The 27,037-nt window shown below is 44.5% G+C and overlaps 2 protein-coding genes across 9 annotated transcripts in view; both read right to left on the bottom strand.

The window, feature by feature from the left end:
- Nucleotides 1–13,590, bottom strand: part of LOC120901933 (ubiquitin-conjugating enzyme E2Q-like protein 1) — a 37,915-nt gene extending 24,325 nt beyond the window's left edge. Inside the window, exon 1 of one of the 2 annotated variants that reach the window (XM_040310299.1) lies at nt 13,368–13,590. The gene's annotated coding sequence lies outside the window, so the exon portion shown is untranslated. The remainder of the gene's footprint in view (nt 1–13,367) is intronic. The other variant, XM_040310301.1, reaches the window with a different exon arrangement.
- Nucleotides 13,591–19,747: 6,157 nt separating this feature from the next.
- The window catches only part of LOC120905137 (solute carrier family 66 member 2), a 29,164-nt gene continuing 21,874 nt past the window's right edge, over nt 19,748–27,037 (bottom strand). For 6 of the 7 annotated variants that reach the window (XM_040315925.1, XM_040315926.1, XM_040315927.1 and 3 more), the window contains 3 exons: nt 20,192–20,356; nt 19,949–20,103; nt 19,772–19,855 (listed from right to left, as the gene is read on the bottom strand). In XM_040315925.1, the coding sequence (XP_040171859.1) occupies nt 19,772–19,855; nt 19,949–20,103; nt 20,192–20,356 (404 nt within the window). Of the gene's footprint in view, nt 19,856–19,948; nt 20,104–20,191; nt 20,357–27,037 lie in introns of all 7 variants that reach the window. The other variant, XM_040315921.1, reaches the window with a different exon arrangement.

The raw sequence follows: 27,037 nt of genomic DNA, 5'->3' as shown, positions 1-27,037 counted from the left end.
TCGCTATGTGTAATTAAATCCATCAACGTAACCACGCACGGGAGCTCCCAATTCCTTCCGGGCAGAGAGAAGATCCTGCTGCTTGGTGCCTTCAAGCAGTTTGGTCCCTCACAGTTCCTGCCCTGCCCCACTGCCTCCTGTTTTGTGAAGGAAATACATACACACATGCACGATTTCATCTCGTGTTACAGTAATCGAAACCGTACGGCTACTGCTACTACTACCACCATTGCCACATTGTATCCGATGCGCTAATGAAAAGCTAACTTTAATTAGGATCATATTCATTACCCACTTATTACCGCACACTCGTCATCGGGCGTGGGTTTGTCAAAGCGGTGTGAGCTTTGGTACGGGATCGGGAGCGAGAAGGGCCCACCCGATTGTGCGGGTCCCAGCGGGAGCAATAAAGTACTTAATTATTATGGCGGCAGGAAGAGTAAATCATTCCCAGGTGTCCCAGGCGGGTGTGAAATCTGTATCGGCTTGAATGTGCCCGAAGATGCAAACGATTGTACGTGGGCGCGTGTTGTGATGATTATCTCTATTTTAGGATCAAATTAATGTGTTGCATACATTAAGATGCTTTATTGCGCTATTTCAGCTGTAATTAGTATTAGCAATGAGTGCTTTTATTAGTTTGCCTTAATTTAGTAGTAAAGACGATTTGCGGTATCAAAAGGATGAAATGTTCGTTTGTAAGAAAGATTAAAGCCATAGTTATGCAAAGCTGATCAAATAAATATTACGAAACATATTATGGATAAATTCATCAATTTTTTTAACTTAAAGTTGTATCATAAGTGGTTGTCTAAACGCTTTTCTTTATATTAAATACGGATGAAATATAAAATTGTTAAAAAGATAGATAAAATTCATATTGGGATACTATTCTCCAAGAATATAATTATCCATTTCTTGATTTTTAAGAAAGGAAAGAGCTTAAGCCTTTGGATTATCAGTAGGAATAGTTCTAATAATGGCGCTCTTTCCGTTTTAAGTTGGCGGGCTGAAATATATACATCTGTCAGCTGTTTGCAGTGTATAGCTGTTTTCGAGCAGCTATCGAAGTGGGTATAATATGAAGGTGGGCTTATCCCACGGTGTATGAATTCAGAAGACTGATTTTTATCGCTTCTGCTTCTGATTGAAGACTTTAAGAGTGTTTTTTGTATTCGTCAAGCCTCCAGAAAGCTTGTTTGAGCAAAAGTGTTCACCCGTCCTGTCAAAAAGTGATGTTCAAATTTGGTTATAAAAAACATGCTATGAGCCGAACCACCTGGACTACATACACTTTGATTCTGGATTCCATCACCAGATCTTTTTAATGCACCTCGGGATAAATGTAAACACCACCTTGTTTTGCCATGTTTTCGAGTAGGTACTCGAATCTAATTCTAGTTTTGAGGCTAGAATAATCTAGACTGAAAATTGCAGGCTTGTTTTATGTGTGGTTTTGTATGGAGTGTTTACATGATTTCAGCCTCCAACTGTCAAACTCCATATAAAAATGCTGACTAGAATCGAGAAGGGCCCTAATATATCATTAAGTCGAGTTTGTTGCTTAGGTTAATGATTCCGATGATTATCATGATTCCGCATTTATCTCTTGAGCCTTTCGATTTTTTGTGGCTTTTTTCCTATACTAACATTTACGACTAAAGCGAAAACTTACGAGGAAGCAACAACTATGAGAACTCAAACATGTTTTGCTGCAGACAACAAATCTCCGGAATTATGGAAAAGGAAAAGGTCTGACTCACAACAGAGTATATGAAGCTTTTGAACATGAATCTGCTTTTGAATTGTTATGCATGGCGCAAGGTACATGAGTACTTTAAAATAGTGCTTTAAAATTAATTACAAGGTTTGCTTAAACTTGTGTTACCTCTGTACCTGCCGATTTATATTGGATAGTATATTCATACATGAAAAATCGTTTCAGCTCAAGCATCATCAAGGCCTTTTGACAGTTCAAAATATGCGGATGAGAACTCCAAATGTCAAGATTTTGTAACCCATTTCGCTTCTGAACTGTTTCCTGGGCCTCAACAAATCTTAGCCATATTCTAGTCTTATTGTCGTAGGTCTGTGATTGTTCCACCGTCCTTGTTATTCGTTACAAAGCACAAGTTAAATATTCGCCTATTAAAACTTCCTCCTTTCTCGCGTGATCAAAACAACTAAAGACCTTTGAAAAGGCCATCTGACAATGACCCCATCTACCCATGACTCATCTAATAATTAATGGTAGCGTTAGAAGCATTAAAAATAACACACAAAACAATTAAGTCAATAACATTTTAAAAAAGCATCAACTAAAGACATTACAAATTCAATAAAATAAAAACAATTTCAAATTCATGTCTTTAATCCCCGTAGTTAGCCATGAACTTAGTGTGGTACAGTTATTTTTTTCCATAAATTGCATCCAAAATCCGCCCACTTCATTAGCCATCTGTTCAATCGTGAGCGTAATCGATGCACAAAAGAGTATAAAAATAGCAACGAACAAAGATCGATTGAAGGTAAAATGAAACGGTGCAACCCTCACAGGGCGACACCATCGGCCATCGGGTGTGTATCGGGCCGGGTGCACGGGCGGAACACAAAAATGAAAGTCTTAACAGGCAGCAACAAAAGCCGCGTCCATACGCGCCCAGCGCCACAACGTCCAGCACGAGACGCGAGCAATTAATGCAATCACGCGCGCGCGCCATACGTTACGCCTCGCGCGTCCAGTCGAGCGGTTCAGCAGTGTCGTAAATGGTTTTATTCCCCACAACCCCAGCTACCCGGACCAGTGCCGCCAGCTACCATTACGCAGTGTGGTGCGTAAGTTTTATTTTTTACTACCGTGCGATTTAACAGCAAAACGCACCACGCAGCAACGCGTGGAAGCTCTTTTGACGTGCGGTCACTTACGCGTTACGTTCACCATTTGGCGGCCAGGCCTGTGTCGGGCGGGTCGGGCAACCATTCCAGACGCGTTCTAGACACACGCTGCGCGCATAGTAACCAATCGATCGTCTATCCCGGAACGGATTATCCGATTAGCCGTTTATCGACGTTGTTCATGGTGGTTTGGCTGAACAAAAGCCAACGAACAGACTGTGAAGCGCATGAGAATAGCGCAACGCAGCGTGAAGTAAAGCGTCTGCGGTGGAATAGAGTAGAGGCAAAAAGGGAACCGCGATGACGACGACGGCGTGCTGAAGCTACAAAACATAAAAAAGCTCACTCACCGCAAGATGAATGCTGCTGCGGGTTCGAGGAATGGTAGCGCGTTGAACGCGACCGGCGACCGCAAATGGCATTCGCCGTGCTCAAGGACGCGCCGATGGCAAAGAACTTGAAAACGGTTTAGGCGCTGCCGTGCCCGGAACTTGTGCGATTTCTTGCGCAGTTAACCCTTCGCTGCACGGGATGGAATCATTCTTGGTGGAGGAGTTTGGCTTCGATTGCTGCTCGATACATAGAGCTAGGTTTGTCGAGCTTTTGGTTGAGGGTCTAGTGAATATTGAGTAAGGAATGGGCCGGCTGATTAGGTTATGTGCGACGGTAGTTTTGTTCGATTGTTTCCTCTCCTAACCCTTGCTAGCTTCCTAGTGCCTAGTGACTAGTGCCGCTGGTAAATGGATTTAATGCCTAGTTTTGATATTTATCTCATTTTATTGTGATTGTAGTAGAATGAGGAAATGAATGCGCCCACAGAACAGCTTTCAAATTTCATTCAGCTACCTAGTCGCAAAAAAACACAATAATTTTCACGCTAAATGCTGATCAATTATAATTAATAATCTTACTTATTAATCATTTGATGTTGTAATGTCCAGTGTTTCTCTCTATCTGAACTATATCAATTTTGCTGCAGGAAAATAATGAAAAATATGAATTGTGTTTGAAACATTTTGCTTATTTAGTTCAATTGTCTAGTTTTTTTTTTGTAGTTTCAATAAACATTACAGAAAAATTAATAAAAAATAATTTTTTATTATAAATGAAATCGAAACAAAATAAATTAAAGTTTTGTTCACAAGTACTAATGCTGCAGTTTTTATGAACTTATAGTTTAACAGAAATAGCAACAACAGAGGAACAGAGTGTTATAATCAGGAATGTAAACGACTTTTTGTGGCAATTCAGCCGGTGTAATCAATCTGTCACGCAATACAAGCAGGCAGTTGAACATTCATGTAATTCACGGACGCGGTTGATTATTCTTGCAATTTCTTGCTACATTTCTAACCAGTAAAACAATAACATTCACAACGCAACTCGCAACAGGGTTGTAGGTTGTTATCTACACTCTTTTTCAGATTAGTCAAACATGATATTTTAGTAATTGTTAATCAAGGATTAAGATAAGTGTGTTTTGTTAAAAAAAAAACATATCGTTTCGTGTACTGCTAGATTAAAGGTTTAATGGCTGAACTTATGTAATCTGTACTGGTAAACTAATGTGAATAATAAAGTTAAATAACGAATGAATCAATAAAACTTACATATCCGGCACTTCGACGGCTTTGTGTTCTTGGAATCAATTAAACAGGGTAAAATTTTACCCTTTAAGAATATAATACACTAATAAATGAGTAATACCATTCCATACACATTTTCGTTTAATATTAAATTTACTTGAACTTCGATCAGATTCTGAACATTTCATTAATGATTGCAAGTAACATAAATCTATCATATCAGGTACAAATCGTTAAGATACAGATTCAGTTCTTGAATTTGAATGGATTAAAGCCGAATTCAACACGAAACAAAACACAGTCGTTGCCACCTAATTTTGGCTCTAAAGCATCAATTTTTGACTCTTGTAAGAATCATGGTACTGAAATTTAATAAATTTTTGAGCCGTAGTATACACTTACAAATACATGCCAATATTTTCACTTCATTAAAACTTACAAAATAGACATACCAATGGTTGAAATTACGTAAAATTTTGTAAATAAAGCGATTGATAATTGAAAATTGCGAAAATTGTAATATAAAATTACAAAAAAAATTTTGCTTGAGAAAGCCTTTTCAAGAAGTTGTATGAATTCTGAATCCTTTGTTTACACCTACAAATACATGCCAACTTTTTTTCACTCCTTTGAAACATCCAAAATTGGCAGAACAGTTGTTTTATTTTGAATTCTTTCAATCAAATTAGTAGCTACTTAACATAATTTTAATACTTTTGGAATACACAGTTTGGAGTTTTGTAAATAAAGCGAAAGACCTGCAGAGAAAAATGTATGTCTTAGAAACAAAAATTGATGCTTTTGAGGCAAAAATTGTGACACGCTGTCAAAAATTGGTCTAAGTCAAAAGAACAAAAATAGGTGAGTTATGATTAGATTGGCAGCCACTGTAAAATGAAACAGCATTTTCAATCCAAAGACCATCAAGATTCCTAGAACGACATTCGTTGGGTAGCAATATATGATGAAAAATAACAGTCGATGATAATTAAATAAAATTAACGATAATGTAAAGCACTTTTTACACAACTTCCTAGAAACACCTAACAATTACTGACCAAACCAACATACGAATGAAATACACGACAAAAACTGTACGAAATACAAATCGTCAACTGTAAAACCTTTTAATTAAAACCACATTTATTGAGCGAAAGTCAGAAAAAAGGTCCATTCCTTTCGCCCGATGTAAAAGAGAGGTTTTCAAAAGCAGACATGATTGTTCGTCGAGCACTCATTAACCAACTTGAACATTTCATTACTTTGCCCAGCGAAACAGGAACTGCTTGCATTAGCATTTCAGCTCTTCTTCGTGCCCTTTCCGCTTAGCAGCCCGCATCAACACCGTACCGAGTTGCTACAAGAGGATTCGCTCGTTCTTACACCACCAGCCCAGCGTGTCCCAGGCTTTTTATTGAAAGTACGAGTGCATCCTTCGGGAGAAGACACTTGCTCGTTTCATTACTCATTTAAAACGACTTGCCTGCTTCTCCCGTGGTCTGACTGCGCTTGCATTCCTTCGACCTCTTTGCCGAACCACTAAAGCTCGTTAAAAAGGATCCCCCCTTCTTAGCACACACTGTTCGAATCAGGGAAGTATTCCCATTGCTCCCGAGCACACAACAGCCCGTCAATCCGGTGTGTGTCTCGTTACCTCCTGATGCTGCTTTCGTGCGCGCGTAGTTCATTTACCGATCGGTGCAACCCTGACGTACAGCGACGTAGTGCGTCTATATCCTCCTGTGCACAATTTCTCGTGGTTCAAGGTTCTAGCTTATACGCAGCACCAAACTGCCTTACAAAGCGGTGACTAACGCTCCTGTCCCCTCCTCAAGTCGGCCGGTTCTTGTCTCTCTCTCTCTCTCTCTCCTGGAGGATTTTGTGTTGTAACCCTTCCCGTGGATATTGGTTTTAAAACGCGGAACCAAACCCCATTCAACCGTCGTGCTCGATGCAGAATTACGATGTACCGTGTGCGAGGGCGTCTAAGTGTGTGTGTGTCTGTGTGCGTCAGATGGTGCATGAAAAACCAGTTTCACAAAACCAGCAAGGACAGGTTGGGCGTGCAAATGCGAGCGCACTCTCTCACTGGCCCTCCGACCGGTCGCTGTCTTGTCGCGGAACGGACAAAGAAAACAGACGATGGGTGCAGTTGCAACTCCCCTTTCCAACGCGTTTGAAGCGGCAGGGCCGCCGTATTTCACTGCGAGTTCTTTGACTTGCGTTCGTTGCGTTGCGCGAGGTTTTTGAGGACGGAGGAGTTTGGTACAGTCCCTGTGCCCGTCCCGTTCAGCTGTTTTGATGTTGAGGTGATGAAGCGAACGAATCCATTCGCTCGCAGCATTTGCATGCGAACCATGGGTGCTTTATGGGTGACACCGAAAACAACACAGCAGCTGGGCTGCGCGTTGTGTGACAGACGGCAACGACCGAAAACCCGATAAAGCCGTACCAAGGCGACGACTCCGGGATGCCTCACGGAGGGCGTATGCATTGATAAGTTCACGGAACTAGCCAGGAAAGCGGTCCGGTTGCCCCGGAAAGCGATAAACGCCACCATCAGCCGCACCAGGGGCAAGCGTAATGTGTGGCGTTGATAGTGTGTTAAGAATTCATTTCCTCTAAACAAGTGTCATTATCGGTGAAAAGGATAATATTATGACTAACCGCATAAAAAAATAACTACTTCCTCCCCTCGCCAAAATCAATCACCCTCGCTCGGGTGAGTTTCTTATCCATCGATCCGAGCAAATGGGCAAATAAAACGTAATAAAAACACTCGCGATAATGAGATGGCACGCGAGCGCCATCTGGACACGCCGTCATGCAGGCGCCTGCACGGCCGGCAATCTGTGTGTCATCATCAGCAGCCTCCCTCCGACCGTCATTATCATAAACCAATACAATCATCTTGCTAAAAACGGCTGCCGCTGTTTACTGATGCTGTGATGAAAAATCGAACCAAGTGGATGTAAATCCGGTGGAGTTCTGCTCGCTTTTCCACCTCGTCGGACCGCAAAACCATTCGGGTGGAACCACTCAACCAGAACAGAAGGCAAACTCGAACGGAAGAAAAACGCCCACCATTCGCACCGTTGCTGCTTAAGTAATCTAATCTTCTTTCTTTCTGCCTGCTGCTTTCCACTGGAACCACTTCCGGGGCGTGGGACCGTGGAACCGTCCGAAAAGGGAGGGGAGGTCTTTGTTGGAAAGGCTTTTTCGGGTTTGGAAAGTTTCAGTGCGTAACAGTGCGAGATTTCCTTGCGCACTTTTGTGTTAGTGTGAAGTGGAATCCTTTTTCGGGGTTTTTTTGCTCTTTCCTTGGACTGCTTAGCAGCGTTGAAAGCCGTTTGAGGAAGCTCTGTCGCATCAACGGCACCATTGCGAATCTCGTCCCCTAAACACCTAAATCCCATACACACTAACCCGACCTACGGTGAGGAAACTAAGACACCAGTCCATGCCGGGAAAAGCCACGGAAGCAGGAAATGGGAAACTTTTAATGAAGGAAGAGAGAGAGAACAAGGCAAAACTAAAGCTGAACAAAAAGGCACGAAACACTATTAAACGCTTCTGTCCAACCATCGGCCTGAAGGACAAGCAAAGCGCACCGGGGGATATACATTCTCACACACACACACAGCCAGTAGGCAGAACATCTCTCTCTCTCCGTGTGAGTGCGAGCATGGTGGTGGTGACGTTGTCATCTTGTTCTGCTATTCCCTTTACGCCATTTCCCTTTTTTCCGGCCAAAGGTTTTCTTGGCGGTGGAAGCTTCTTCAGTAATCCAGTGATAATGACCGGATGGTGGTGATAATGCTGGGGTTTGGTTTAAGCGCACCAGTCCCTGCTTTCCTCACACCAATCTCGGTGGCCCGCCAAGGATGGCAAGTTTTTACGCCCTGCTAAGCATTGAGATTTTTTCTTTTGGAATAACGACGAAGCATACAGAAGGCCCAGTGGTAGTAAAGTACGTAAGAAGTGGTGTTTGCTGGGTGCTATAAATTTATTATTTAATTAATATCTTATAACATTATTGCGGCCAACAGTTCGTTTAATCAATTCAGCTAACTGGAGTTGGAGTTGGGACGCTGTTGCGCTTGGTTATGTAATTTTGGCATCATTTTAGCAGGCTTGTATAATATAGAGATTGCGTACAGTAAATTGTGTTTTTTTGTTCGATATAAAGATTATGTCAAACTTGTCCGTTTTAGTGAGTAAACAATGAGGTTTCCCTGTTCAAAGACCGTTTCAAGTCCCTGGTTAGTTTCAGCAGTATCTTGTATCCGTTATGATACTGGGTGGCAATCTCCAACACTTAAAAGATAAATCTGAACCCAGTTAGATTGATTTGCGTATGCATACTACCAAACAGACAACATGTTCTGATCCGTCTGGAGACTTCGTGTCAGTTACATCGTGCTCTAACACCAATCAAACAAGACAACAGACTCAAATAAACGTATGTAGTTATATGGAGCTGCACCGTCAGACATCTCGAACAAACAATGCAAACATCTTCTCTAACCTGTTAAATTCCATACATTTGTCGTGTCTGATGTCTTGTACGATAGCAGCAAGAACGCGGTATTACTTTTGACCTCACAGGAGCTTCAGGAGAAATTGTATCCTAGAAGACACAATTGGTGATATTTATCCAACTCTTCATAGTCCTCTTCTTAGAAGAATTATAGATGATGGTTTTCTATGTTTGGAAAAGGATGAACTAATGTTTTGATTTAGAACATGGAGTTTTTTTCCAAAAAAAACTATTGAAGAATTGTCAGCATTGTTCTATTATTAACATAAGATTAAAAGGAAATGTTTATGCTTATCAATTATCAATTTTTCATGCGTAGATCATTGTTAGAGCATCTTAAAGACCGCAATAAGATCACGACGGTATCGACTGGTAAGGACCGAAGCATACATATATTAATTCTCACACTAACTCACACTTTGGAGTTCATTTTCTCAATTGGATCTCAGAATGTTACAAGTATTTATGTCGTCAGATGAACCGAAGAAACGAACAAATCCAATTAAAGTCTGTAGACTCTAGACCAAAGAACACAAAAGGGCAGTAGAAGTACAGTCTATACTCTAGGACGGGATATTCAAATAAGAAAGTTCACCAGTTAGGTACCCTTTTGGCACATAACAATAGTAGTACATTGTTGTTCCTCTATAAATGTTAGTAAACCTCAGTAGTATTGATAGTAGTAGTATCTGTCGAAGTATTAGATGAAGAGAAAAAGATCTTCAAAATTCTTGAAATAATTTTGTACTTTATGTCTTGTGTCTCTGTTTTCTACCTATTTGTGACGAAAACTCTGTCATGTCATGTACATCTTAGTAATTAGGCACTATTTAAAAAGTGTCCTCAAACGATATACATAGAAGCTTTTCCACTTCGAATATGAGAAAGTCACAGGAGATACAAAAGAACAGGAATGGTATAATTTGAAGCAATTTTACTAGTTCCAAATATTTCATTATTGCATCTTTCAACCAATTCTTAGCACCTTTCCTCACAATTGCATGATTACCTTTAATTCAGTTTAAAAAAAAAAAGTGAACGCTCACACTTATACATCGTCGTCTAAACGGTGGCGGCCAATTTCACGGTATGTGTGATGCAACACAATTTTCTTATTTGCGCGCGTTCAATATCAAAGCAAGTAAATCGAAACCAATTGCAGACCGATTGATTGTCAGCTCTCCCACCGGGGGGGCCCGTACCGTGCTGAGCAGCAAACCATCGTCAAATAAATCGTGCGTGCGCCGCTCACGGGGTGCGATGTGATGGTCATTAACGCTTCGAGGGTCACCATATGTACCACGGTTCGGTGGTCCAAAGTGGTCGCGCGCCCGCGCTCACGACTCCCACTTTGTGTTCAGTGAACTCGAACACGCAACACCCAGCCACTTGTCCGGTAGCAGCAGCAGCAGTTGGTGTCTCCCACCCTCGCATCACTTATCAACTTGTGCCCCAGTGACAGCCCGTCTCGCTTGCGCGCCCGTTTGAGGGAGGCCACCCATAGTTTGCTGCACAGTGCTGCGGCGCTGGTCGTTCCAAAATATGCAAGTTAAAGTTCAAACGAGCTTCGGCCGCAAGCTGACAAGCAACTTCATCTTCACGACCTTGTTGCGAGCGGTGTGTTGCTGACCTGTGGCGTGCTCGCACCAAGGAAATGGCCACAAAAGGTGGCGCTCTCGCTGGTCGTTCCACCGGCTCAAGATTTCCATACACACACAGCTAAAACAAGTGATCAACAACAACAACTGTAGCAAAAAGTATGGGTAGCATCACCCACCACCACACGGTCTGTGCTGTATTGCGTTGCTTTATAAATGCCGGAAATTAATGCTTTGTGTTGCGAAGGCTCCGGTTTCTGGCAGTTAGCAGAGCGCGGTGGCCGTTCAGCAGCCAATTGGCAGCCGCAGCGAGAGCTGGTAGATCATTCTGTTTACAAAAACCGAACCGAAAAATATTGTTTCGCCGCTCTACAACGGCTGATGCGCTTTTATGTCTTTTTCTCCCTCTCTCTCTCTATCTCTCCCTCGCTGTCTATCTCTTACAACGTTACAACCGGAAGAAAGACGATGGTTGATGTTTAATTTATTAAAGCTAATATTAATCCACCCGGCCAAATGAGAGACGAGCTGGAGGCGAACCAAACGAAGTTAGCGGAAATATAAATCGCACCGGGTGAGCTTAATGGGTTGAGCGATTTTTTTGTTTTGTTATTCAGGAGGAACGGTCCGAAAAGGCCGCTATTGCTATATAGGATGAGCGATTTATTCACCAAAAAAAGGTCGGATTGATTAATTTTTAATTTCAGTTTTAAAGCGACAGACAACCATTTAATTGCAACGCCTTCCATCACGCTCTGTGATTTGGTTTGATAACATCTCGGTAGGGGGGAGTGGGGGTTCTTTTAAAGAAAAAAGCTTTATCTTATCTCTGTTTTTTTGGTTTGCTTTTCTTATAAATATTTACAAACGTCTTTCATCCTTATTTTTACCAATTTCAACATCAATTGTCCGTCAATGATAACGTTAAAAAATCAGGCAAACACGATTCACCCCAGGCCTTGCAGTGGGAATGTTATGGGATAACACCGCGACATCACTGACCTTTTTTGAATGATCCACTTCTGCCTGTAGCAGCACCACCACCACCACCTTCATAAATCAATTGCATTCCCTCCTCTCTAGTCCAGCCAATTGACCAGCGCTCAATCAATACGGATGACCCTGGGTTGCACCAGTGGCCCCATCATCATCATCATCATCAGCAGACCCGATAGGTCATAAAATGAGTCTACACATACACACGCGCCCATAATAAAGGGTCTCTTATTGATCAGTTTTATTAATCACTTGACTGCACTTGCACTGGAAGGAAAACTTTCATCATCATCATTATATGGAGGTCATCACGGCAAACATTCTAACGGTAGATTTCTGCCGTCCCCTTTCACCACCAATACCATCACCACCAGATAAACGTATGCAAATCTTACCTTTTCCTGCCTCACTGCCGCCCACTGCCGCTGGTCGGATGGAAGAAAACGGTCCGCGGACCGGTCTCGATGCAAACTGATCCTCCCGACAACAACAACAACCACAACAACAAACACCGTTGGATGCAAGAGGAAGGCTTGAGAATTATTGCAGCTGCTTATTATCCGGTCCAGTCGCCGGCGGGTGCTGCTTAACCGGGTTCAACTTCCGGCACCAATTCCGCACCCGGCGTCTCTGATAAGCAGCAATGCACCGAAGGCGCGCGCTCACACACACACACAGCCACACAGTGCCGTTGGTCTGGCTTTCCAACGTTTAGTGGGATTTTGTATTTTATTCTATTTGCATACGGCTCAGAGATGCACTCTTGGCTGAGGCTGACTGCTGCATCTTCCAGCCAGCGAGAATGGCCGGCCGGATTTAGTACTGTTTACACTACTTTGGGGGGGGGGGGGCGGAATCACCAGATCCAGGGGGGTGTTATTTTTGCGCAACACAACACCGAGCTTGCCTGCACACACACACGCCCGACGGAAGAGGCGGAAACCATTTTAGGTCACTGAACGATACATTGTAGCGCTGTACAAAGAAGAACTTTTGTGCATAACATCGCGGGCGCGCGATTGCTTCAGCGTGTGACCTTGTGCACTTTTTCGCTCCGATTTCACTCACAGCATAAATTAGCACACACTTAAACACACGCGCGCGCGGGGGCACAGTCACTCGCTCACAGCTTCTTGTGCACGGGGTGGCAAAAAAAAAGAAGGAAAAAAAAACACACACACGCACACGAACTAATCCTTCACCTTGCGCCATCCGGGGCAGGGTGCCCTCAACGCGAAAACAGCTGTCCGATAGCTTTCGCGACAAAACATAAAACCCCCCGAAAACACTACGATGGTGACCTTCTGTCGTGCTGGTTTTTGGCAGACTTTAAGCTTGTCCCAGGCGCACCCGTCAAAGTCGCATCAAAGGCGGCGATAATTGTGAATTGAAGCGTCCGCGTGTTGTCGTGGCGACCGTAGCAATCAATAAAGCCCAAAAACGGACGCCCTAAAATTCGCATAAAACTAACCTCGCTGAAAAATAGGGTTCATTATTGATGAAGCTTGTGCGTGTGCTTCCGTTTTTTAGAGTTGGAATTTTCCGACAATAATTTGCTTCATTTTCATTGATATATTTGTCTACAAATTAACACGTTCAAAATCAAACTGCTTTTCACGACACAAAAGCAAATCGTTTTGCAACGAACGCTGCACATAAATTATTTCAGTGACTTCGAAAACAAAAACCGATACACAATTTCGCATTACAAGCTTCTTCCCTACCCACATACACACACCCATACACACTCACCCAACTCACTTTGTTGTTATTGTACGCCGTATTCTTGCTTCTCCGGTTCTTGGGTTCGCCCTTCACTTATGCGCCAGAACCAGCGTATGAAGCCACGCGTTCAATAACGTTTTGTTAGCTCTGCTCTGGTACACTCTGCGTGTGATCTGATCCGCGGCAGCACGCGACGATCCATACACGACCACAGTTCGACACAAACTTGTGCGTGCGACGGAGTTTCGCGCTGGCCGTACCCGCGTCGCGTGCTTCGAGCATGGGTGCACAACCCGAAACCCGAGCGGCCGCATGGTCCGACCCGAGCGGGGGCCGATAGTTTATCGATCCGCTTTGTTTACGGCTCGGGGCACAGCGGGCAAATTTGAAATGGCGTTGTGGCAAACATATATTTATTTATTTCTGAAAAATTAAACAAAATTCTTTAATTAAATTGTAAAATTGGTCGCTTAAAATAGATAAATTGGAAACTAATATTTAGAAACGAAATAAAGATAATAGGAAAAAATGTAAAAACAAGTTTTATCGTGTAGGATTTGTTCCTATCTCTTATTGAATTGTTGTTGCATTGAATGTTTGAAAAATAGCATAAGAACATTTATTTATATTTTTGATCTAATTTGTATTAAAAATTTGGGTTTCTTATTATTTGGCCCTACAAACGTACCATGAACACTAACGTACCGTACCACTAAAAGGGCTCGGGATCGTTATACCCATAACGGGTGTGTGATGCTCACTTATAACTTAGCAAATTGATATATAAATATACAGGATTTTCCAGGAGTTCTCATAGCTGTGGGACACTTTATTGACTCTTTCATTTGTGAAATGAAGATAATGCAATGGGAATTGGACTCTATAGCACCCTTATTGGATTATCCAATAGGAATTGGCAAGGAGCATGTCCATAAAGCGTGCTATAGAGTACCATTTTCCAACATATGAAGTTCATTTCCAATAATAAAGAGTCAAGAAAGTGATCGACAACTATGAGAACCCCTGGAAAACCCTGTAACGATAATTTCATAACAACGATAAGCAAAATAAAGCACAATGAATTACAAGTATCACTCTGTACCTACTCCAAGTACATATAACTACGCTGTAGCAAGAAACATCCGAAAGCTATAGCCATAAAGCCGAGAAAGCTTTTGTTTATAGCACAGAATAGCATACGGGAGCTTTCAAGCTCCGTTCGACCAACAACACCAGGCGACTCCATCGGGACAAAAGCTTTTATCAATATCAAATTATCGATCAGTAAGTACGTATTCTGAAAATAACATTTAATTTTAGTTTGCAACTATTTCCTTATTTCTAGATTAGCAGATAAATAGAAATATCAGCAAATATTCGGTCAGTGACTTTGATTTTCAGTTAAAAGCTGATCTGTTAGAAGCTGTAAGTATCTGAATATAATAAACATTCAACAATAAAATGAGCATAATTGACAAATTGGGTCAACAGCAGCCCTAATTTTAAATTTAAATGTAAATGGTAGGGCGGTAGACAAACAATTGGAATATTCATACTTCTATACATTTTGAGGGTTTAAAAGCATTAGGACGCATTAAAAATAATATTAGCGATAATTTCTTTCGTTCGTTTCAAAAATGTTACCTTATATCTCGATTATATTAATCCATTTTCTGTTTATTTACCATGTTTGTTTCCAACCGTATTTCGGCCTCATCTTTATGCTCCTCGGTTTCATTCATTCCTCTCTAGTATCTTCTTCTACTATCACTATGCTTTCTTGGGTATGTGCATTCATGAGGTTACGAGGGAGAAACAATAAACAGATTGAACGTCCGATAGACGCCAAACTAATTCACGCGATGTCATCCTTTGGCTTTAAATTTATTTTTACAGCCAAACGAAAGTGGGAAAATGGGAAAAAGAAAGAAATCTAAAGTCAAATATTTTACAAAAATACACACTTACAGATACAGGGAAGAACAACCGTCGTTCGAAAACGTATTGCAAATCATACCGTAACAAAATTAAAGTAGATCCAAAATGCATTTCAACCGGACGCAACACATCCGACGCATTGTGTACGGTTGTTTCCCATTTCTTTTTAGGATATATGTTTACTCTTTTCTCACCAGAGCGATAGGATTGATTGGTAGTGATTACTCATAGTTTGTAGATAGGTTAGTTGGTTTTCTTGTGTTTGTTTCTAAATTGCATCACACTCAAGTCTCTTCTAGTATCGTTTCGTTTTAAAAGGCAATAGAATGTAATTCAGTTACATTGCAGTGATTTTAAGTGTATTGGTTTCCTTCCATTAGCTTGCACTTCTCGTGCCCATCCGATCGTACTACATTTCCCCCCTTCTGATATACGTTTTGCTAAGCTCAGCTTTAGTTACGCTGGAACTTGCACCAAACATTTGGACCACAGTGTTCTGAAAACATATATTCCGCGCACACGTACGGTAGTGTGAAATGATTGGGCAAATTTAAATAGATGGCACTTGGCTGGTTTATATACTTGCTGTTGCTACTCTCTCCTATCGATTATGTTGATAGTACAGTTGTGTTTTGCTGTTTTTCCCGTTCCTTCTCTCTCTCTCTCGCTGTCTCTCGCGTTTGATTGATGATATTACAATTAAATGACAGTGCTTCGTCCCTAAAAAAAATGATTGCTTATTACGAATACGTCCAGTACTGCGATTGCAGTTGATTGAATGATACACATTGCTTCCATTAAATACAGCGTGTTGGTGTGAAGTTAGCATACTATTCTGCTTCTGCTTCAGCTCCTTCTCTTGCGTGACGTACCACCTTTGCGCCAGTAGAGTTTAAGAATTTAATTAAAAAAAAAACAATTCTGTGGAAACTTTCGTACGTTGGTATCTGTTACGTTTCGTACAGTAAGGGAAGATATAGATTACATTGCCCCATTTTGCGTCCGTTTGCTAACATTACCAACACACTCTCTTCATTTCGATGCCATCGCGTACCCGTGTGCAGTATATGTATGTTGAAAGTGCTTTGTATTATTTCGACTTTTAAACTACAAATGTCTTCTTTTATTGCCCATCGTATGGAAGTAGCGCGTTAAGTATACCGCATAGAACTGATTAACAGTGCAACTGTGAGGGTGGGGGCGCGTCATCGCGCACCATGGCCTTTTGCTTGATTTAGTCATCTCTCTCTACCTGGCTGCTAGTGGTTTTGTAGGTTCTTTCTTTGCTTAACAAAATGAATACATTCAAAACAGAAAGTACAAATACACACACACACAAACACAAATGGGTTACACAATGAAACACATGAAAACTCCTAGACCTCGTCAATATTAACTGGCTTTAGAAAAGAAAATTCGAAAAAATGCAGGACAACTAAAACAAACGGAAATATAAAAGAACACAAACAGGATGTAAATTCATTGCAACAAGAATTCCATTTCTAAACTACACACTTATGTACGGATTTTCATTTTAAATAACTAAAGCGAGAAATGCTTCTCATTTGCTAGCTCACGCCACCTGATTGCAGCGAATGTTTGCGCTGCGATTGCGTCCAAGTTGGTGGTGCTTTTGAAGTTACTTCCTATAGTAATTTGTAGATCGATGTTTTACATCCTTATACCGCACTTTACGATAAACACCGGAAACAGTACTCCACTGTCACCTGAACCACCCTCTCTCTCTCTCTCTCTCTCTATCTCTCCTTTATGATGCCACCATGGAAAGAACACGTTTTATTTTGTCATATGCGGGGAAGCAATGAGGATTCTTTGCTGATTGTTGGAGTTAATCGTGTTGGTGTTGGTAAGGAAAAAGGTAAAACTCATCATTTTACACCACGCTCGCTCGCGCTTTATCCCCCCCCTGCGCCCAAGAGACACGCCCGACGCAAACGTTAAACCTAATGACTTACAATTTTGCCGACGCAAAACCAAACAGCTATCGCTACAAAAATAAAGTCTCTGTCTTTGCTACCGCGTATGTTACACTCGATCTCGTAGTCGTCAGCGTTGCCCTACCCCACTATTACTATACAATTTTCGATAAATAAAGGCCTGCCGCACACCACCACAGCCGAGTTTCAGCTGCATCCCTCGTGAAAGGATGGAATGAACTCAGCCTGGTGCAGGCCTGGCTGGCTTTAGCGGGTTTTAGCGTTCTGCTGTTTTTTTTTCTTCTTAAAAACCCCCCAAAAATATTATTCTATTCAAGTGCAATGTGTTTGTTACGATGTTTTGGTTGTTTCACACACACACACACACACACCCACACATACACATTGTCCCCGTTCCGGTGTGTGTGTGTGTTTTTTTTTCGTACCTTTTAGCAAGAAAGCATCCATTATTACCGTTTCGCTTTTTTCTCTCTCTCTCTGTCGCTCTCATTTCTTTGGTCTCGCTCCTCATAAGGCCATCGAAGTTAAACGAGGAAGGATCAGTGCCGACCACTGCTATAAAATCACTTCCGGACTTTCCTGGATGAAATAGGCGTCCAGGGAGTCGAGGCGCGTGGCCAGCCCTTTCACACCCGCTGGTGGTGGTACCGTCGTTCCCGCGTCGCCATCGCGCTGCTTCAGCTGCTCGTTCGCACTGGCCGCGGCAGCGAACGCGTCATCCACCGCGACAGTCGCCTCGTGCTCGCAAAGGTTGCGATTGCTGTCGCTGATGCTGGCACATCCGCCTGAGGACGAGCGGAGCAGCACCGGAACGGTGATGTTGGCACGCTGACTGCCACCTTCGCTGCTGCCGCTCGCCGAACAGGACCGTTCGTTCAGTATTTCCAACTTGTTGAAGTTGAACATGTTGTTCGCTGCCACCAGCCGGACGCGGCGCGACCGTTCCACCGCTTCCTCGTCGTCCTGCTCTTCCTCGTCCTCCTCGTGATCGCTGTTTAGCTCCACTGCCGTTGCCTTCAGCTCGGGCTCACAACGCATCGGTACGGATTCCTGCGATCGCGCATCGCCATTCATCGTCACACCTCGACCGTCGATCTGAAAGACTTCTTCCTCACCGTGCTGCGAGCAGCTTTCCACCTCGCCAGCAGCAGCAGCAGCACGGCCCTTCCTCCCGAGCATGAACGGTTTGTCTTCCTCCTCGTCGTCGTGTCCCAGCTCAGGCACCAGGGCAGACACGCTGGCCGCATCGTCTCCGCTGCAGCAGCACGGACTAACCCCTTCGAGCCGATCGGTTTGCGTTTCAACCGAACGCATCGGGCGAGATTCACGCTCGGTGGCGGGTATGGTCGATGCCGCCGCTGCTCCTGGCGATGGCTGCCACCGGCTGTGATGCTGCTCGAGCCGTCGAATCTGTTCTACACTCATCACTGGCCAGAAGGCCAGTGATGCGTGCCGTCATAAGATGTCCTCGAGCGATTTCGCGTTGGTCGGGTAGTGGTGTGTTTTCGGCTGCACGGTTGCGATCTTCTCGTCGTCGGCTTCGGTGGTTTCGTTCCGGCCGGCACCGCGCTCCGATTGTGACGCGTTTGGCTGTCCCTTCCGATCGCCACCGAGCTCCACCATGACCAGCGCATCGTCGCCGGTGTCGTCCTTGCGAGGCCTCTCGACCACACAACCACCACCGGCCAGCAGCGCATCGTAGTGCTTCAGATTGCTACGATAGTGGCCACAGCCGAGTATGTACTGCTCTTTGTAGCTGTTGCTGTTCAGCGTGCAGCTTGAGTCGAGCGTCTGCAGCGGACCACCACCGCCCAGCCCGGACGTTGCCGTATCGAACGAGCAGTTTTCACCGGCTTGGAACGTTTCCTCCGCTGGCAGATTGGTACGGGACGACGGCCGCTCCTCATTACCGTTCTCCTCCACGCCGGTAGCGTTGTTGGCCGTATCGGGCACGTTTAAACTCAGCTGCCGCCGCTTCGGCAGTGGTAGCGAGGCCGTCTTTTGCCGGTCGCTAAATTTCTCCGACCCGCCCCGCACACCTATGACGAGCGAGTTGCGCACGGGCGTGGTTTCGCGCGGCGACGACGCAATCGAGTGCGATTTGGAGTGCTGAAAGCGGGTCGCCAGGCGGGTGGTGGTCGCCTGGCTGCTCCGGCCGGGCGTTAGCGAGCTGCGGTCGCGCGAACGCAGCGAGACGGAACACTCCGCCCCCAGCATGCTGCTGTAGAAGGAAGACGCGGCCGACGAGGAGCAGGCCGTTGCGAGCGGTGCCAGCCCGAGCAGCCGGTTGCAGCCGACGCCCACGTCCCGCCGGCCGGGAAGCATCGGCGCCGTGTCGTGCGAATCGGGCGAGGCGGCGAGCAGCGCACTGCAGCCGTTCCCGGGGGCCGGCGGCGGCTGGGCCGACGGATCGATCGTCGCCCTACCGCAGGCGCTACGAATTGACGAATGATTACGGTGCGAATGGATGCTGTTCTTGCTGCTGTTGTTGTTGTTCACGTTGCCTTGAATAGTTATACTTTGGGGGGCAAACTGCTAATCGCCACGGTGCGCATTGCGTGGCGCGGGATTCTTACGATAAAGGTAGACCTGCAGCAGGATGGCGAGATCCAGGCTGACCTGGAGAGATGGAGCGGAAAAGGCAACACACGTGTTAACTGCTGTGGTCTGTATCCGAAGCCGGTTCCGGACAAAATTGCAAACAAAGCTTACCTGCAGCGTGCCGCAGATCCAGAACTGGGTCGGCGCGTGTCTTAAAACAAAGTAACCAGTCTTAAACATATCACCAGCGGTCCACATGATCACCATGCAGATGCTCATCCCGTGGGTGGACTTATTTTTATAGTTCCTTACAAACTGTGGAAGGCCTGCCGGTGGGCAGCAGAGTAACAAAAAAAGATAGATGAAATCATTGGGAAAATGTCTAGACTGCACCGGGCGCTCTCGTACACTTACCCAACATTGCCTCGGTGAAGACGGCCAGGAAGCCAATCGTTTCCATGAACCAGGTAACGGAAAGCATCAAATAGGTAATGGCAGCGCCGATGGCCCACACGAGGAGCATAAAGTCGACGTACGACTGGAAGTCCGTCCACTGCCAGAAGTAGCGCGAATCGAAATCTGTTCCATTCGATGAAGAAAAAGATAAACATATAAATTAAATTGTTAACACAATCTATAAAAGCAAATGTACAGTTCTAGTATCTAGTCTAGCTCGCACAAATGGTATCTGGTGGTTCATGAAAGGGGGACGAACAGGACACAGATGAGGTTTTTTTATCGTTGTTTCGCAACGCAACAGGAAATGGAAACGAAGTAGAATGTACAGAGTTAGAACATGATCCTTGCAAAACGTATAAAGCTAAATCGTTAAGGTAATCATAAACTATACTTAAAATGATTGAAGACGCACACACACACACACACTGGCCATAACAGTTCCCTATCGAACAGTTTTTGTTAGCATAATGAAGCGAAACATGCAAATTGTTAAAAATAAAATCCATTTCCCAAGGATGGGCACGCGCCGGTCAATTTTTTTCTTTTTACAACCGACACCAAGAGGGTGTAGGCTAATGTTTAATCACAGCAAAAGCACGTCGTCAACGAACGGAATGTGGTCGATTTTTTCTTCTCCTTTTCATTTACTGAAACGCAAGGGAAAGGCACTGTGTTGCGCCCTGGGGGGGGAGATGGAAGGTGCTGCCTGGGTGTAAATGAGATTATTTTTCCTATGACAAGTGCTTTTTGCCCCGTTTGGCGAACGAAAACCATCGGTCATAATTTTACTGCCATCGTGTAGGATCGTACGCTTGTAGCAACTTGCAGGTGTGGCCGTTACTGCGTTACCTTTACGGGCAACAAAAGGATATCCTGAAACGACGACCACTCCCTGGGCTGCCGGTTTCGTGCTCTATTTTACGGCGAGTTTGCTGAGTGGTGCCGGCGTCATGCGGGTTAGGAAAGGCTACAAGCTCTGTAGTATCTGAATTGAAGCAAAATATAGAACTGCAGGACTATTTTCTTCTCTGACATTGAAAGCGTTCAATTTAAACACGTGCCACGTGCCGTTTTCTGTTTCTGCTACATAGTAATGCTTTCTTTTTTCTGCTGGACAAGAAAACTGACAACACGTGTGACAAACCGAACGATGCAACAGACACTCCATCGTTCTCAACAGGCGAAACTAATTCCAATCCAATGGATTGGAGGAAAAGATTCACATTCTATAAATAACGCTCCCACAGCAAAGCGACACAAACGAGCATAAAGCTTGGAATTTCAATCTACCATCGCTAATCGGACCTGATCGCTAAGAAGATCATAAAATTGCAATCCAAGTGAGAAGGTGACACGGCTCTGTCCCTGCTGCACCCCACAGTCCGACACAGTCTGGCCTTGGCTGATAACCTCCTAGGGAACGCTCCTCGCAAAACCCACACTGTCCTTTTCCTTGCTGTCCAATAAAGCTTGGCAAATGGGATTGACTTTTGTAGCTGTTTTCCCTTGTTTGGGCCAATCCCAAATCCAACGCCACTATTAATTTTATCAACCTGTCAATATGTTTTATGCCGGCGAATGGGAAAGTGGAACGCATTAAGGCCCTACGGCGACGACGACCATTTTGTCCGCTGAGGGGAGGTTTGGTTCTCGTTTCAATCCCCATTCTTGGCTCATCATTTGGATCGAGAATTTCTCCTCCCCGCTATCAACAGGACACCATGGTCGGTGCTGCTGGTGACATCATTAAACGAACGCTTGATTGATGACGGTAAGTACCAGGCGCACACACACACCCACCAGTTCGTTTATCTGTTCTGCTGGTGGTGGCAGTTTTTGGTTGTAAACGAAATCCTTCACCACTCCGGGCCGAGCCCGACACACTAAAACCACATCAATTCAATAAAACCTACACGCAACGGATTTCGGTTTTATGGGGCAGCAGTCAGTGCCTGTTGTAGCGCGAAAAGCTCCATTTCCTGTGTGTTGTTGCTTCTACTATGTCAAACGATCCGAACCGCTGATTGACGTGGTCGGTGAATAATCCCTCAGCTAAAAAGCTTTGCTCCACCAACAGGGTTGAGGCGGGCGGTGAGACAAAAGCAGGAAAATGCACAACCACCCAACAACAGGCGGACATCGTTAAAGCGTGCTGCTGTTGTTCGGCAACAACCTGTCGAGCTGTAAAGGGATGACTTTGATTGAGGCACTGAGCGACGCAAGCAAACGCGCAGCACAAACGCTTATCCCATCGCGCTCTATAGAAAGGCACCGTAGCGTGACCGATGCCACGCGGCAAAAGCTTCAAACTTCTGTAGGCGCGGATTAGCAAAACAAATTCAAATAATGATTTACTTTGCCGCGCCCAGACGGAAATGCGCACAATGCGCGAAGAGAGATCCTTTTTGCTCAGTGTGCCAACGCAGCAACGACTTGCTACGATATTTACGACATTAGAGCTTGACTTTATTGAAAATCGATTTACGGCAAGTTTTGTTGTATCAGCGGATGGATTGAAATTTCCGGCTGCACCGTATACTACCGGCAAAACATTGTAACATAAACAAAAAAACATACACACACAAACACATTTTCAACGAAGAGTTCGGAAAGCTTTTCTGCGACCTTTTACGTGGTTCCGATTTGTACCGGAGAGTTGTTGCGGGCTACTGCCAAAGTTGATGGGAGTTTTTTTTTGTTTCTTTTTTCGAAGGTTACCACATCCGTTTCATTGTTCGGGACACATTGTTCCGGTCCGTTTGACGACTTCTTCGCCCTCTCCCCCTCCCGAAAAAGGATGTATGGTTTTCGATTACTTTAGCTCGTCCTTCATTGGACGATTGGTGCCTTGAAGCCTTGGAAAGGGAGTGTTGCGGGTGCAGTAGCTAAATATCGATCCTCATTTTATAGAAAAACAGTGACCTTTTACTGCTAATGCAATGGAGTGGAGTAAGGGAAACTGCAACCAGTTCATGTTTGGGGGGTTCCTCAATAAAGAACAAGTTTATCTAATCCTTTTTCGAGCATACTGGGCACACATGTCCATGGCAACTATTTATTTTGGATATGAGTTTTGAGCGTCCTTTGGGTTGAAGTTTTCCCTATGAACTATCCCTATTCTAGGATAGTTGATCAAAATGATACTCAACTTTGAGTAAAACCCCTTTAAGGACTAATGGAGTTTAATAACCATTGTTCTATATGTGGAATTGTGCAATTAAATGTGGCATATTTTTTGTTGCCCCAATTACAAGATCATTTCCAACACAATTAGACCATTGTTAGAGATATGTTTAACAAATATTTCTTCTTCTTCTTTGGCTCAACAACTGTTGTCGATTAAGGCCTACCAGTACCACTAGTGGGCTTTAGCATTCAGTGACTTATTGATTACACATAGGAGGATAGTCAGTCCGTAGGACGTGGGGGCACGGTCGATTCGGAGCTTGAAGTCATGACAGGCATGATGTTAAGTCGTACGAGTTAACGACTGTAACACCAGACCGGCCAAATGTTTAGAAGATATATAAAGATATATACATCCATGTAGAACGGCTTTGTTTACTTTGTCCATAGGCATAAGGATCTTAACATAAAAAAGGTATAAAAAACCCCGTTACATGGAAACCAGCATGATCCGAAATCGTCCGAAGTCATCCGGAATCGAAGTCCTACGGAGTCGCAGTGGGAGTCATCCGAGGTTGGAATCGACCGGAGTTAACTATACTCGGAGTTGGCCGGGATCAAGAAGTGTTGAGGCCTGAGACAGCAGGCGACTCCGACTTCAGTATGATTATGACTTTAGGCGACTCTGGACGGCTCCTGCCAACTCCAAAATTGGACGTTTCCGACTTCGGACGACTACAACTCCGAACCCGGGCGGAATTAGTGATTCCGATTTTGCCGAAGTGGGAATCGCACTAACAATAACCGGATCGGAGTCGTGCGTACGCTCCACAGCGTATTTCACTAGATACTGAACTTGCGTCATGGGAAGTATTTTTTTTAAATATTGTGAACTTGTCGAAAACATTTGAAGAGCCAGTGTTGTAACAAGGCAAGATACTCCTAAATTACTATTTTTATAATAAAACAAACTAAACCATAGATCCAAAGATCCGTCTCGCCTGTGTTGAGCTTTTACGGGAAAGAGTGGATACAAGTTTTTCCCTTCACCACGTACGAGATTATTTCCGGTCATTCTGGTTGGCTACTTGCCAGACTACATCACATCTGTGACACTCTCAAAAAAAAGCCAATCAGTTAGTATTGAATAAAAAATCAGTCCAATTTAGGGTGAAAAACACAACTGTTACAACTTTGCAGCTTTCTCCCTTTGTGTCTTTTAAAATTGCGCAATACTCGAACCACGCCATTCATATATACTTGCTCCTTCAACAACAACACAATAAACCGACTGGGTATAGTGGTAACCATTGTGCTTCCGCTTATCTCGAACCCTCCGCCCCCATCTACAAATCCCAATGCCACTACATTGCTGTTAGGTCGTGACTTTGTTGCGAAGCAACTAAGAGAACAAACAGCCAAACACAGCGGCACGGGGAAAAGCTGTTTTCTAAATTCTATGGTGAATTTATGTATGGTAGCGTCTGTCTCTCTGTGTGTCCTCTTTATATTGCACAAAGCCTTAGAAAACGTTTGAAACAACAACAAAAAAACGCTTCTATTTATTCGCTCACCGGCTCACCCATACAGAAATACGTTGTTGCACAGCCCGCACAGCCTTCCAGTGGATGACCATATCAACGCAGTGAAAGCATGCAAAGGTTCTACACCCTTCAGCCAGCAGTGCGATGAAGACTCGCTTTCATGGAGAAAAGGTTGCGCCTTACACCGGCAAGAAGCGGGCGCCGTTGGCCACACAAACCAGCACACTACACTATTCAAACTGTTGATATTCACTTAGTGCATGAAAAGGGGTTGCTGTTGTTTCTTTGCTGCATAGTGAATCGCTTCCCCGTGGGGATCTAGTAGCTGCTGTTGATTGTTCAAGAAGTCGCCTGCAAGAAATTGGCGCGCACACGCTGGCTCATGGGCACTGGTGTCCGTCTTACGACACAGCGATGTTCTTGTGGGGGTAGCGGAAGGTTGTGTAATAGTGATGGGAAATATGAAGAATTTCGTTGGAATCGATTCCGGCTAGCTCCGCAGTTTTTTGGGATCGATTCCGAATAGTAGGTCCGAAATCAGTTTGCGGAATCGATTCCGGAATCGGCTTCGGATTTGGCTCCGGAAAGCGGCAAAGAATCAAAATTTACTTGTAAATGATCTATTCACATGGGGATTCCCGGACTTATTTCGCTTCCCACACTTCTTATTTCAAATCAAACCATTCCATTTCTGGAAGCCTCAAGCCTGATTCCGGAGCCGAATCCGATTCTGGAATCGACTCCGGAATCGGCCCCGGGATCAACTCCGGAATCGGCTCCGGAACCAACTCCAGAATCGGCTCCGGATTCAACTCCGGATTTGGCTCCGGAACTAACTCCGGAATCGACTCCGGAATCGGAATCGATTTCAGCATCGGAATCGGCTCCGGAATTGATTCCCGTCACGGAATCGGAATCGGGTGGGTCCGATTCCGAGATCCCTCCACTATTGTGTACCTTGCTGGATAATAAATTTACGCCAATCTGCCCACAGTACTTTGGCTTTCGTTGGACCATTCGAATATGTTTTAGTCTCGAAACTGTTTGTGGTTCGAAAAGTTCTGAGCCAAAGGGAGTAAAACACACACACACAAACACACACACTGTATGCTAATAATACCAGTTGGTGATTATTTTGTTGGAGGAGAGCGTTCCTACGCGACATTTTCCATACCGACCGAAATTATGTCCGTGGCACAGGAAGGGCGAAAAATAGAAACGCTTTAGCAGCATTACCACCCGCCCATCGGGCGGGCAAAGCAAAACAAAACCAGGTACATAACTCTTTGATATTTATGTGCCAGCTGCTCCCGGCCGGCAGGACACAAACGTAGCGGGGCAAAGCAAAATAAAAGCCCTGAAATAGCGACCGAGGACACGGATGACTTCTTCGGTTCCGAAATGTCAGCAAATATCATTCACACGGACGGGCGAATGTCAACCTGATTATGGTGCGATTTCAGGTCGTCCCGTGGCTACGCAAATATTAAAACGAGCTATTTCTTTCGGCAAGCTTTGAGCTGCGTTCGACCGTGATGAGACCAGGGAAAGTTTTAAGCTCTTTTACAAGCAACGTATTCAAACTACCCCCGCAGCAGAAGCAGCAGGTCCTAGCCGGTGGGTTTGTAAAGCTCGCACAGCCCTGCAGCCTTGGACGGTTGCCAGCAGCGATGGAAAAGGATAATGCGGCCACAGACCACGGGCCACAGCTTTAATTGCCACGGGGTGCACGCGTTTTAAAGGTTGCACACTTCACACCTTTAAAGGTAAGCGGATGCATGCGCACGTGTGTGAAGCAATAAATATCATCCCCGAGCAAACCGGAGCAGCACGTACCCGTGAAAAGTTCATCATGACCTTCAACCTGTACATCCATCTACCCCTGGAAGCTTTCTGGGATGGCGGGAGTACCCCCACGCCCGTGAGCGGTATTGATGGAAGTTAACAGAACGCAGAACAGTGTGAATAAAGCGTAATTAAATAATCTCTCGTCTGGAAACTGCATCATACCGAAGGGGCGGTGTACGTGAGCCTTGTTGCCAGGGAGCGCTAACAACAGCCATCCAAATGCCGCCGCTAACCGGGCAGCTAGGAAACTAGAAACGATAATTAATCAACATGTTAGACGAAG

The sequence above is a fragment of the Anopheles arabiensis genome, chromosome 3, assembly GCF_016920715.1.
Source record: "Anopheles arabiensis isolate DONGOLA chromosome 3, AaraD3, whole genome shotgun sequence".
In the NCBI taxonomy this organism is placed as follows: Eukaryota; Metazoa; Arthropoda; class Insecta; order Diptera; family Culicidae; genus Anopheles; species Anopheles arabiensis.
Note: the sequence above shows the minus strand (reverse complement) of the source record. Positions and strands in the feature narration are given on the sequence as shown.